Source organism: Salvelinus alpinus, chromosome 8 (assembly GCF_045679555.1).
Source record: "Salvelinus alpinus chromosome 8, SLU_Salpinus.1, whole genome shotgun sequence".
Taxonomy (NCBI): domain Eukaryota; kingdom Metazoa; phylum Chordata; class Actinopteri; order Salmoniformes; family Salmonidae; genus Salvelinus; species Salvelinus alpinus.
In genome coordinates this window covers 82,597,350-82,609,487 of record NC_092093.1, presented here as the reverse complement: position 1 = coordinate 82,609,487, position 12,138 = coordinate 82,597,350, and the positions used below count along the sequence as shown (strand labels likewise).

The window sequence follows — 12,138 nt, the reverse complement described above, 5'->3', positions numbered from 1 at the left end:
GGCAGCTCTAGCCTTTAGCTCAGTGTGGATGCTGCCTGTAATCTGTGGCTTCTGGTTGGGGTATGTACGTACAGTCACTGTGGGGACGACGTCATCAATGCACTTATTGATGAAGCCAATAACTGATGTGGTGTACTCCTCAATGCCATCGGAGGAATCCCGGAACATATTCCATTCTGTGCTAGCAAAACAGTCCTGTAGCTTAGCATCTGCTTCCTCTGACCACTTTTTTATTGATCTAGTCACTGGTGCTTCCTGCTTTAATTTTTGCTTGCCAAATGGAGGGCGAGGGAGAGCTTTGTGACCAGCCTATGCATCTCTGTGTGTGGGGTATAGGTGGTCCAGAGTTATTTTTCCTCTGTTTGTACATTTAACCTGCTGATAGAAATTTGGTAAAATGGATTTAAGTTTCCCTGCATGAAAGTCCCCGGCTACTAGGAGCGCCTTCTCTGGGTGAGCGTTTTCTTGCTTGCTTATGGCGGAATACAGCTCATTCAATGCTATCTTAGTGCCAGCCTCTAGCTGTGGTAGTATGTAAACAGCTACAAATAATACAGATGAAAGCTCTCTCGATAGGTAGTGTGGTCTACAGCTTATCATGAGATACTCTACCTCAGGTAGAGTTCCTCCGATTCCTCAGGTGAGCAATAGCTCGACACGTCCTTAGATATCGTGCACCAGCTGTTGTTTACAAAATACATAGACTGCTGCCCCTTGTCTTACCAGATGCCACTGTTCTATCCTGCCGGTACATCGTGTAACCAGCCAGCTGTATGTTAATGTTGTCATCGTTCAGCCACGACTGATGAAGGGAAAGAGAAAGGTTACACCCTTAGAGCCGATGTCCGCGCCCTCGCTGAAATCGAATTAGCATACTAAAGGAATCCCCATGAAATCCGCCAGTTTAAAAAATGATTTTTAAGCCTTGAGACAATTGAGACATGGATTGTGTATGTGTGCCATTCAGAGGGTGAATGGGCAAGTAAAAATATTTAAGTGCCTTTCAACAGGGTATGATAGTAGGTGCCAGGTGCGCCTGTTTAACTGCAATGCTGCTGGGTTTGTATCAAGAATGGTCCACCACCCAAAGAACATCCAGCCAACTTGACACAACTGTGGGAAGCATCGGAGTCAACATGGGCCAGCCTTCCTGTGGAATGCTTTTAACAGTACATGCCCTGACAAATGTTGGCTGTTCTGAGGGCAGAAGGGAGGGCAACTCAATATTAGCAAGGTGTTCCAAATGTTTTGTGCACTCAGTGTATATCCCAAATCAAATTCAAATTGTATTTGTCACATGCGCCCGAATGCAACAGGTGTAGTCCTTACAGTGAAATGCTACTTACAAGTCCTAACCAGCAATGGAGTTAAAAAAATAAGAGGCTGCCAAATAAAGGAACACTTGAGTAAATGAGGGCTACAAAGTATATTGAAAGCTGATGCTTCCACACTGGTGTGGTTCATGAGTTAATTAAGCAATTAACATCCCATCATGCTTAGGGTCATGTATAAAAATGCCCAGTTGCCCATTATTTTGGCTACCATGGCTAGAAGAAGAGATCTCAGAGACTTGAGAGAGGGGTCTCAAAGGAGCGTAGGGGGATGTTAATTGCCAAGAGTGTGCAAAGCTGTCATCAAGGCAAAGGGTGGCTACTTTGAAGAATCTCAAATAGAAAATATATTTTGATTTGTTTAACACTTTTTTGGTTACTACATGATTCCATATGTGTTATTTCATAGTTTTGATGTCTTCACTGTTATTCTACAATGTAGAAAATAGTAAAAATAAAGAACAACCCTTGAATGAGTAGGTGTGTCCAGACTTTTGACTGGTACTGTACATCAAACATAATGATCCTCCACTTTGACAATAGATATGATTTTTATGAGATGTAAATGTGAAGTGCACATGGATGTTTGGCTTGCCTGTATGACATCAAAGCGGTATTTATTATAATCCTCAATGTCTCATCTTTCAAAATACATGTACAGCATTTCTCGCACTCAGACAACAACACATTTGCAAAAGTTGCCCAATTAGCTGAAGGCATGGGGGATCTTCTTGTTCCCCCATCCCTCCTTCTTGTCAAAACCGATACAGACAGAGCCTGAGGTCATGTATAGCATGTTACTTTACAGCCACTGCGTTCCAATTTATGCACTTGTCATTGCCCAAATCAACCATTTTCAACCTGTATACAGGTACAAGTGTAAAGGGCTACAACACTTTATGTTCGTGTTTCCTTTATTTTGGCAGTTACCCGTATCTATGATAATGTAGCCAGCTGCTAGATAGACATTGATTAAGAACAATGTGAGGTGTCTGTGTTTCAGGATCAGGGAAATTCAATCAGTAAGTCTGGTCCTAGTGTTGGATCTATTCTCTCCAGTTTTCCACTATGGTTTGTTGATAAGAAAGGAAAGGTAGCCAAGGACGTGGTCAAATATTGGCTTTGGAGATTGAGATGCAAGCTCCTCGAGAGATGTATGATCGCCTCCCTCTACAGGTCACACACACACATATGGACACACATACTCACACACCTCCCCCCTCAGCTCTCTTACTGATGTATCCGAGAGGTAGTGGATTGTGTGTTTGTTGGTCACGCTGATGTGGGTGTGTGGGCCAGAGTTTATAGTACTGCTGCCTGGCAGGCACGTCTGTGGATGGGGACTGTGTGCGTGTGTGTGTGTGTTTGCTGATGGGGACTAGGTCCTTAAGATGGAAATTACCATAATGTGTCCTGCAGCAGTCTGCTGCACAGGCCTCTGGACACACACGGCACACACACACACTTTTCATCATCGAGATACACCTTTCTCAAGGGCAAATGTGGTCTTCTCTGTTCGCCTGTGTGCTTCACTTACGATGTATAATAAAAAATGTGTCTAATTGAGATTAATTGTTGAGTGGAGGATTAACTAGGAGTGAGTGTGGAGCGTAAAAGTACTTGGCAACTTAGTCAAGGGTTTGTCCTAGACCTAGCCTCATGCCATGTAATGTCAATTAACCCCTAGTTTCAATTTACACAGTTACTGTTTCTGACTGTGCCAGAGTTTTTAGCCTTAGTACTGGTAAGTGGCCACCCGTGTAAGTTGTGTAATATCAATGCCTTTTCATGCATACATGTACATAGTACATGACTTTTTGTGAAAGTGTATGTTATTTTGTAGGAGGCCAGCCTTTCTTTCAGAAAAGGAAACTATTTAGTTTTGATGCATGTCTAATGTCTATCTACATCCCAAATTACACCCTATTTCCTATTTAGTGCACTACTTTTGACTGGAGCCTATAAGGAAATAGGGTGCCATTTGGGACCCGGACTTAGTCCTCAGTATCTGAAGGTAATTTTTATTGATTGATTTTATTTAACCTTTATTTAACTAGGCACGTTAGTTTAGAACAAATTCTTATTTGTAATGACAGGTGTTAACCTGTGTTTCTGTTCCCTTTCTCTCCTCTCCCCCTTTTGTCTTCCAACTCCCCTGCTACTTTTTACCCCCCTCTCTGACTTGCTCCAACCAGTTTATCATTTTTGGGAGTGTGTGTGTGTCCTTTCCTTGGTTATTTTTAGCCGCTGTCTTTAAGGAGGAGTGAGCTTTTTCCTTCGGCTGATTGTGTGTGCTGTGGAGCGAGGCAGGGGAGACTGAAGGGACAGAGTGTGTGTGTGTGTGCGTGTGTGTGTGTTCCAGTTATGCTCAGTGGAGGGAGTGTGTCTGTCCTTTCGGGTGGTCCCAGGGGGCCGAAGGGGCTCTGGACAGGGATAGAGGTGCCAGTAGGGAAGTCACCATCATTACTTAATCATATTCCCTTCCTACGGTCATATGATATGACGGACCAAACCTTGTATTAAGACTTTTTTGAATTCATTCACAGTTGCTTTTAAGTGTTTTATAGAGGATGCTCAGGAATTAGATTTGCTGTACCTCCTATAGTTCTGCTCAGTGACAGTGAGGTGTGTTTTCTCTCCCACACGAGGTGAAATGTTGAAATGGGTCACAACGCTATAATGCGAAAGAGAGAGAGAGAGGAGTCACCTAAAGAAAGGTAGACAGACTAACAGTCGAGAAATGTATTTAGAGAGAGTAAATGACAGAGGATGGAGGGGAAGAGAGTAAATTATGAAGGAGGGAAAGAGAGGAGCATGAAATAATGAGTGTATGGGAATATTGAGCCACAAAGCATTTTTGTCAGATCAAAGCTAATCCTTATCTTATGAAGGGTTTTTACTAATACCCCTGGTTGTCTTACCCATCAGGCAGGTCTCTCTCTCGCTCTCTTTTTCTCTCTTCATCTGCCTCCCTTTCTTTCTCTCCCTCTTTCTCTCTCCCTCTGTATCTTCCCCCTCTCTCTCTTCCCCGTAACTAAAATTACTGCATTTTACTTGACTTTGAAATGGTGGTAGAGAATGCAGAAGGGTTTAGAGAAACTAGGTCAAGCGGAGAGTGAGGAGTGAAGGGGGTATCACATCAGAACCAAAACAGAAAGATACATTTTGCCTGGGGAGGGATAGAGGGAGAGAGGGAAAGAGGGGAAGGGAGGAAGTGGGTGAGTTTCGGATGTGTGTGGTGGAGACGCTAAACGCTGCAAATGTGTCGCATTTACAGTGGATTTAGAAACCTAACACAAGAAATAGATGTTTCTGTCCCAAAAGGGTGAGGGACAGTGACATGGTACCCTGTTCCCTAAGTAGTGCAGTACTTTTGGCCAGGACCCATAGACAATAGGGAGCCATTTGGGACACAACCGGTATGTCACATGGATGTCTTCACTATGGCTGCAAGTCCATTACAACGTGTGAGCAAACAGCTGTGAGAGCTGAGGAGTTTAATTGACAAGATATCATTTGACAATACTGTTGACATGAATAGTATCTATGGTCACCTTGAAAATAAAAAGGTTTCACGGGTTGTTCCATGTCACTGTCCCTCTGTCAGTCAGTTACTAAGACATGTGCCTAGTACCGTACAAGCTACAGTGTCCCTATAGGGCTTAGAGATGGAAGAGGAAAGAAACATCTTGCCTTGCTTTGAGTCCAACTCTCCATTTCACACTCCCAGCTCACAGAAAAATAAAGAGTAGGAACGTAATCAGAACGTAATCACCTGTAAATGTGAGAGTGTCATAACGGAGATTCTACATGGATTAAGGTCAATTCCACATTAACGGAATTATGCTAATACTTTTTATTTTACTTTAAAATGAATGCCAAACAAAAAAAACATTGATTTCAAAATTGAACAAACCATAGAGCTCTTTGCACATGGTTGACTACTTAGAAAAAGGTACACATTAAATAAATACAAAAATCTGGAAAAAGTGTGCAACGTTTGGTAACAGAATTACGGTAACATCTTGTTAAAGTAGTCCTTGTGCATAGAGCTGTGTGGTTTGTTAAGCTTAGACATCAGTGTTTTTTGTTTGGTTTACATTTGAAGTGAAAAATCTTGAGTCTGGGCGTAATTCTGTTCCAATGGAATTGCCCTAACTAAAATGGCTAATATGATTATGTAAAAAGAAGAGTGGGAGAACAAACATTCACAGAGCCTGTGGCTAACTAATACGTATGTTGATTTTATGCATTCTGTGTACAGTGTGATGACCAAAATTATTTTCCTACTGTGGCTGAAGATAAAAAATAATTAGCAATATTATGAAAAATGCTTATATCCCACCCACTATCAGATCTCCTCTGCTGGCCTTAGTGCCCCGAGTTACCCTATTGTGTCTGATGTGGATATGTCACGGATGATGATGATAATGTCACTTTCCATCACGTGTGGTTGTGGCATGATGACCTCCTTTCTCTTTGCTCTGTATGATGTGGCGTGTATGAGCTTCCTCACACGTTTCTGTAATGTTAGTTATTTCTCTGTCGTGTGTCTGATGAGAGCTAACTGTGTGTGTGTGTGTGTGTGTGTGTGTGTGTGTGTGTGTGTGTGTGTGTGTGTGTGTGTGTGTGTGTGTGTGTGTGTGTGTGTGTGTGTGTGTGTGTGTGTGTGTGTGTGTGTGTGAGATTCCTTTTGATGTTAAAGCCAGGCGGGCAGGCAGAGCGTTGATAGGGGCAGGGCAGCTAACTGATATATCTGTGTGAAAATGAATGCGAGAGATCCAGGCTGAGGAGCCAGCCCCAGGGGGATTGAGGGGGACACAGGCTACACCCTAATCCCCATAGGGCTCTGGTCAAAAGTAGTGCACTGTATAGGGAATGGGGTGCCATTCGGGACACACGCAAAGCCTACGTGCCTGGCGGCCCACTACACTGCCCTGGCCATGCCCCTGCTCCTATTTCTGCTCCACTCTCAGTGTTGATGCGCACTTCTGTACATACACACACATACTGTACATTCTCTCTGCCCCGTGAATCTATTCAGCCCGTTAACACTGCGGTCTTCTCTCTTGTTTCACAGATGAACCACCACGTGACCTCGATCATCCCGTGACATCACACCGACACTGAGACATCACACCAACACTGAGACGGCCAGGTGGGTGGAAGGACACCGAGCAGAGGCTATGAACTCAAGCAGCACAGCTTTGCTCTGAGGAGGATTCAAGTGCCTTGTAGATGGTCTGGATATCATTTAGCTTCCTGCTACTACAGTCAAATAATAAGAGGCATTCTTCTTTGTCATCCTGGTTTGTGTTGCAGTGCACAAAAACAGCCAGTTACATCAAAGGGTTACAAGCACCGTTTCACTTGTTCACGCAAGAGGATAATAATTGAGCACGTTCTCTCCCTTCTCCTGAAACTATAAAGCACCTAGCCTTGTGAAACCAGCCTATTCTCGTGATTGCTGACATTCTCACAAGTGAAGTGAACGGAAACGTGAACGCTACTATAAAGGACCCATAATAACAATCCATAACAAAATGGAGACTCGGTCTCTCTCGCAGGACTCCATCCTGGAGTGTCAGATCTGTTTTAACTACTACAGCCCGCGAAGGAGGCCCAAGCTGCTGGACTGCAGACACACGTGCTGCTCTGTGTGCCTGACCCAGATGAGGTCCAGCCAGAAAGAGATCCGCTGCCCCTGGTGCCGTGGCGTCACCAAACTCCCCGCCGGCCTCTCCGTCTCCCAGCTCCCCGATGACCCTGACATCATTACCGTCATCGCCATCCCGCACGCCTCCGAGCACACGCCCGTCTTCATCCGCCTGCCTAGCAATGGCTGCTACATGCTGCCCCTGCCCGTCGCTAAGGAGAGGGCGCTGTTGCCTGGTGAACTGGGCTGCCGGTTCCTGCCAGGTGGCAGCGGGCAGCAAAAGGTGGATGTGGCGGTGGTGGCCATGCCTGAGCTGCAGCCCCTGGGGATGAGTCTCGACGGCCTGGAGGAGGCAGAGAGGAGGGGAGCCGGGGGAGGAGGTGGTGGAGGGGGGAAGGGCTCCACGTGGTCCGGGGTGTGTACAGTGATCCTGGTAGCCTGTGTCCTGCTCTTTCTCCTGGGTATCGTGCTCCACAACATGTCCTGCATCTCCAAACGTTTTACTGTCATCTCCTGTGGCTGAGGGGAGGGGCCAGACATCATGTCAATCACCATGTTCCCTCCCACTCCCCCCTGCTGTAGCTCCACCACCCTCCTCAGCTTGGATTATGATGAGGATAAAGGATTTTATACCTATCATAGATGGCCAAGAAAACAACAAACCGACCGAGACAGAGAGAGAGGGGGTTGCTACAAATAAACTGGGGACTGAAACTCATTTGCTCCTATTATTGATTTGGAGATATTCCCGAAGACACAAAACACACACCCCTTTCCGTCAACTTGATGCACCCCTCTACTCCCCAAACCCCATTACACTGCCCCCCCCCCCCCCCCCATCAGAAGGAGGGCCTCAGCCTCATGGAATTCTCGTGGAAATTTGAGGTATCCTGTGGACCTATGGACCCGGGGACCTAATTTGGGGACCCCTGTGCCCCTGGGGACTGGTGGTGTCAGTACTGAGCACATACAGTATCTCCAGCTGGAGCTGCAATATACAGTGTTTGGACCTCTTGGTAGACCTGGGATCAAATACAAAAATTCTAATCTTTTCAAATACTTGAGTATTTGGTTAAGTCTGCCTGGCGTGCCAGATGGGTGGGGTATGACGTTTTGGGACTTTTCTATTGGTTTATTAAGCCAGGACATTTTAAACAGATAGGTATTTCAATTGATTTTCCAAGTATTTGAAACCCAGGTCTGCTTTCTTTATTTCTGACCTCAGTGCTGAGGCGTAACAGACAGTGAATCCAGTAATTACTGTATGTGGAATCCACTAAACCACCTCTAGCCAAGGGTTGTTCCTAGAGGGACTGATCAATCAATACTGGTGGTGGTTGTTCGCTGTGTTTGTGTCCCAAATGGCACCCTATTTATTATATAGTGCACTATGTAGGAATAGGGTGACATTTTGGGGAAGCGCTTGCTGTGTTTCACATTTTGTCAGAATCTCTCTGATGGTCTAAAAACAGAATGCTTACCTAGTGTTGCTCCAATATATAATGCAGTACTGTATGTATGTGGTGGTATTTTGATCAATAATGTTTTAAAAAGAAAAACAGGGAAATATGTGATCTCTGTGTTGTATTATATACTTATAAACCAGCCTATATTTGATAGAAAGCACATACTACATGTCTTCAGTAGCCAGCCAGCCTAAAGTAATAATGATTGATGTAGTGTTGCAATGATTTGTCTAACCCCAATGCCCTTCACTGAGAACAGATGGTCGTTGCTTTTAATATTGAGGTCTCTGGTCAGTATTAACATGAAGGGCAGATCGGTGCGAGAGAGAGCATGTGGGTGGGCGTCCGTGATAACCAGGTCTCAAGTCACATTCTCTATCTCTCACACTGATCTCCCTTCATGCTAATACTGTCTTTGATCTTCATATGGGGCTGTGAGGGTGCTGGGAGGGGTTAGGAGTGGGCGGGCTTGAGGGTCCAAGTCTTAATGCTAATCGCATTGATTTATGAAGAGTTATACATATTTTCTTCTTCTTCATGTTTGTGTTCCAAATGGCACATTATCACCTATCTAGTGCACTGCTTTTGACCAGGGCCCATAGTGACCTGGTCAAACGTAGTGCACTATATAGAGAGCAGGGTGCAATGTGGGACACAGTGTCTTTGTTGTTGATGACAAAATGATTATGATCCGGTATCTACTGTATTAAAGCAATTGAGTGTAATCACAAACAAACAGGGTGAACTGTTTTGTATAGCAGCCGTGTACAGAAGGATTGTATTTATCCTTGTGGTCCTTCTTTCTATTTGTGTTTACATGTTTACTTCTGTCTGTCTGTAATAGTAGCCTGGTCTAGAATCAGTTCTTATTGCAGCAAGTTAGAAACCTTGGTGGACAGTGTGAAGATGCGTTCAGACTGGTCTAGGATCAGTGCTTAAGACAGTGGGTTTGTTAGGCTCTTTGTTAGGGTTGCAGAAGTCTGTACATTTTTCCAATATTCCCCAATATTTCCAGAAATCCTGGTTGGAACCAATCACAGCCAGAGAGGAGGAGGTTGTAGAAATGAGAGATTCCAGGTTTCGTGGGGATTGGCTGATCAGAGCTTACCTACAGATAATTGCACTGGGTCTGGCTGCTATCAAACTGGTGCTGGAACCACCAACGGTCAAGATGGAACCTCTGCCCAAGCATTCTGTATGCTTCCCAATAGTGCACGATATAGGAAATAGGGTGCCATTGGTCACAGGCTCTATCTATCCCCACCACCCTGTAAAAAATCTAACAGACCTGATGGGCTGCCACTGTGATGGGCACTAATGTAACTCAATATTGGACTCCTTAAAAAGGCAGTCAGTGAGTGAGAAATCTCAGTTTGATAGCCACAATTATCCTTAGGTAAGAGCTGAACAGCCAATCCCCAGAACAACTGGAATGTCTCGTTTCTACAACCTTTTCCTCCCTGGCTGTGATTGGTTCCAACCAGGATTTCTGGGAATATTGAGGAATGATCTAAAAGTATATATGCCACGCTGAGTATTGTTATATCAGACAAACACTGAAGATTTCATTTTTTTAAAGTATGTCAATTTATGGTGCCAATAAACCAGACTAGTCCAGTTACATTGTCTGTAGATCGATACAGTAATAACAGGGGTGCAACCGAAAATGGCACCCTATTCCCTATAATGTTATAGTGCACTACCTTTGACCAGAGTCCTATGGGCCCTGGTCAAATGTAGTGGACTATTTACAAAATAGGATGCCATTTGGGAAGCAGTTGTCTGGCCCTAAAGGGTTTCTTTAGGTCAGTGGTAGGTGGTGAGGGGAGGACGGCTCATACACTGGAATGGAATTTATTACATTTACATTTACATTTAAGTCATTTAGCAGACGCTCTTATCCAGAGCGACTTACAAATTGGTGCATTCACCTAATGACATCCAGTGGAACAGCCACTTTACAATAGTGCATCTAAATCTTTTAAGGGGGGGGGGGCAGAAGGATTGCTTTATCCTAGGTATTCCTTGAAGAGGTGGGGTTTCAGGTGTCTCCGGAAGGTGGTGATTGACTCCGCTGTCCTGGCGTCGTGAGGGAGTTTGTTCCACCATTGGGGTGCCAGAGCAGCGAACAGTTTTGACTGGGCTGAGCGGGAACTGTACTTCCTCAGTGGTAGGGAGGCGAGCAGGCCAGAGGTGGATGAACGCAGAGCCCTTGTTTGGGTGTAGGGCCTGATCAGAGCCTGAAGGTACTGAGGTGCCGTTCCCCTCACAGCTCCGTAGGCAAGCACCATGGTCTTGTAGCGGATGCGAGCTTCAACTGGAAGCCAGTGGAGAGAGCGGAGGAGCGGGGTGACGTGAGAGAACTTGGGAAGGTTGAACACCAGACGGGCTGCGGCGTTCTGGATGAGTTGTAGGGGTTTGATGGCACAGGCAGGGAGCCCAGCCAACAGCGAGTTGCAGTAATCCAGACGGGAGATGACAAGTGCCTGGATTAGGACCTGCGCCGCTTCCTGTGTGAGGCAGGGTCGTACTCTGCGGATGTTGTAGAGCATGAACCTACAGGAACGGGCCACCGCCTTGATGTTAGTTGAGAACGACAGGGTGTTGTCCAGGATCACGCCAAGGTTCTTAGCGCTCTGGGAGGAGGACACAATGGAGTTGTCAACCGTGATGGCGAGATCATGGAACGGGCAGTCCTTCCCCGGGAGGAAGAGCAGCTCCGTCTTGCCGAGGTTCAGCTTGAGGTGGTGATCCGTCATCCACACTGATATGTCTGCCAGACATGCAGAGATGCGATTCGCCACCTGGTCATCAGAAGGGGGAAAGGAGAAGATTAATTGTGTGTCGTCTGCATAGCAGTGATAGGAGAGACCATGTGAGGTTATGACAGAGCCAAGTGACTTGGTGTATAGCGAGAATAGGAGAGGGCCTAGAACAGAGCCCTGGGGGACACCAGTGGTGAGAGCGCGTGGTGAGGAGACAGATTCTCGCCACGCCACCTGGTAGGAGCGACCTGTCAGGTAGGACGCAATCCAAGCGTGGGCCGCGCCGGAGATGCCCAACTCGGAGAGGGTGGAGAGGAGGATCTGATGGTTCACAGTATCGAAGGCAGCCGATAGGTCTAGAAGGATGAGAGCAGAGGAGAGAGAGTTAGCTTTAGCAGTGCGGAGCGCCTCCGTGATACAGAGAAGAGCAGTCTCAGTTGAGTGACTAGTCTTGAAACCTGACTGATTTGGATCAAGAAGGTCATTCTGAGAGAGATAGCAGGAGAGCTGGCCAAGGACGGCACGTTCAAGAGTTTTGGAGAGAAAAGAAAGAAGGGATACTGGTCTGTAGTTGTTGACATCGGAGGGATCGAGTGTAGGTTTTTTCAGAAGGGGTGCAACTCTCGCTCTCTTGAAGACGGAAGGGACGTAGCCAGCGGTCAAGGATGAGTTGATGAGCGAGGTGAGGTAAGGGAGAAGGTCTCCGGAAATGGTCTGGAGAAGAGAGGAGGGGATAGGGTCAAGCGGGCAGGTTGTTGGGCGGCCGGCCGTCACAAGACGCGAGATTTCATCTGGAGAGAGAGGGGAGAAAGAGGTCAACGCACAGGGTAGGGCAGTGTGAGCAGAACCAGCGGTGTCGTTTGACTTAGCAAACGAGGATCGGATGTCGTCGACCTTCTTTTCAAAATGGTTGACGAAGT

General features: G+C 46.0%; 1 protein-coding gene across 2 annotated transcripts in view; it reads left to right on the top strand.

Annotated features, from left to right (window-relative positions):
* The window catches only part of LOC139583765 (E3 ubiquitin-protein ligase RNF152-like), a 60,397-nt gene extending 48,628 nt beyond the window's left edge, over window positions 1-11,769 (top strand). For both annotated transcript variants that reach the window (XM_071415206.1, XM_071415208.1), the window contains exon 2: window positions 6,412-11,769. In XM_071415206.1, coding sequence (XP_071271307.1) covers window positions 6,875-7,510 — 636 coding nt within the window. In that variant the 5' untranslated portion in view covers window positions 6,412-6,874 and the 3' untranslated portion in view covers window positions 7,511-11,769. The remainder of the gene's footprint in view (window positions 1-6,411) is intronic.
* The last annotated feature ends 369 nt before the right edge of the window (window positions 11,770-12,138 follow it).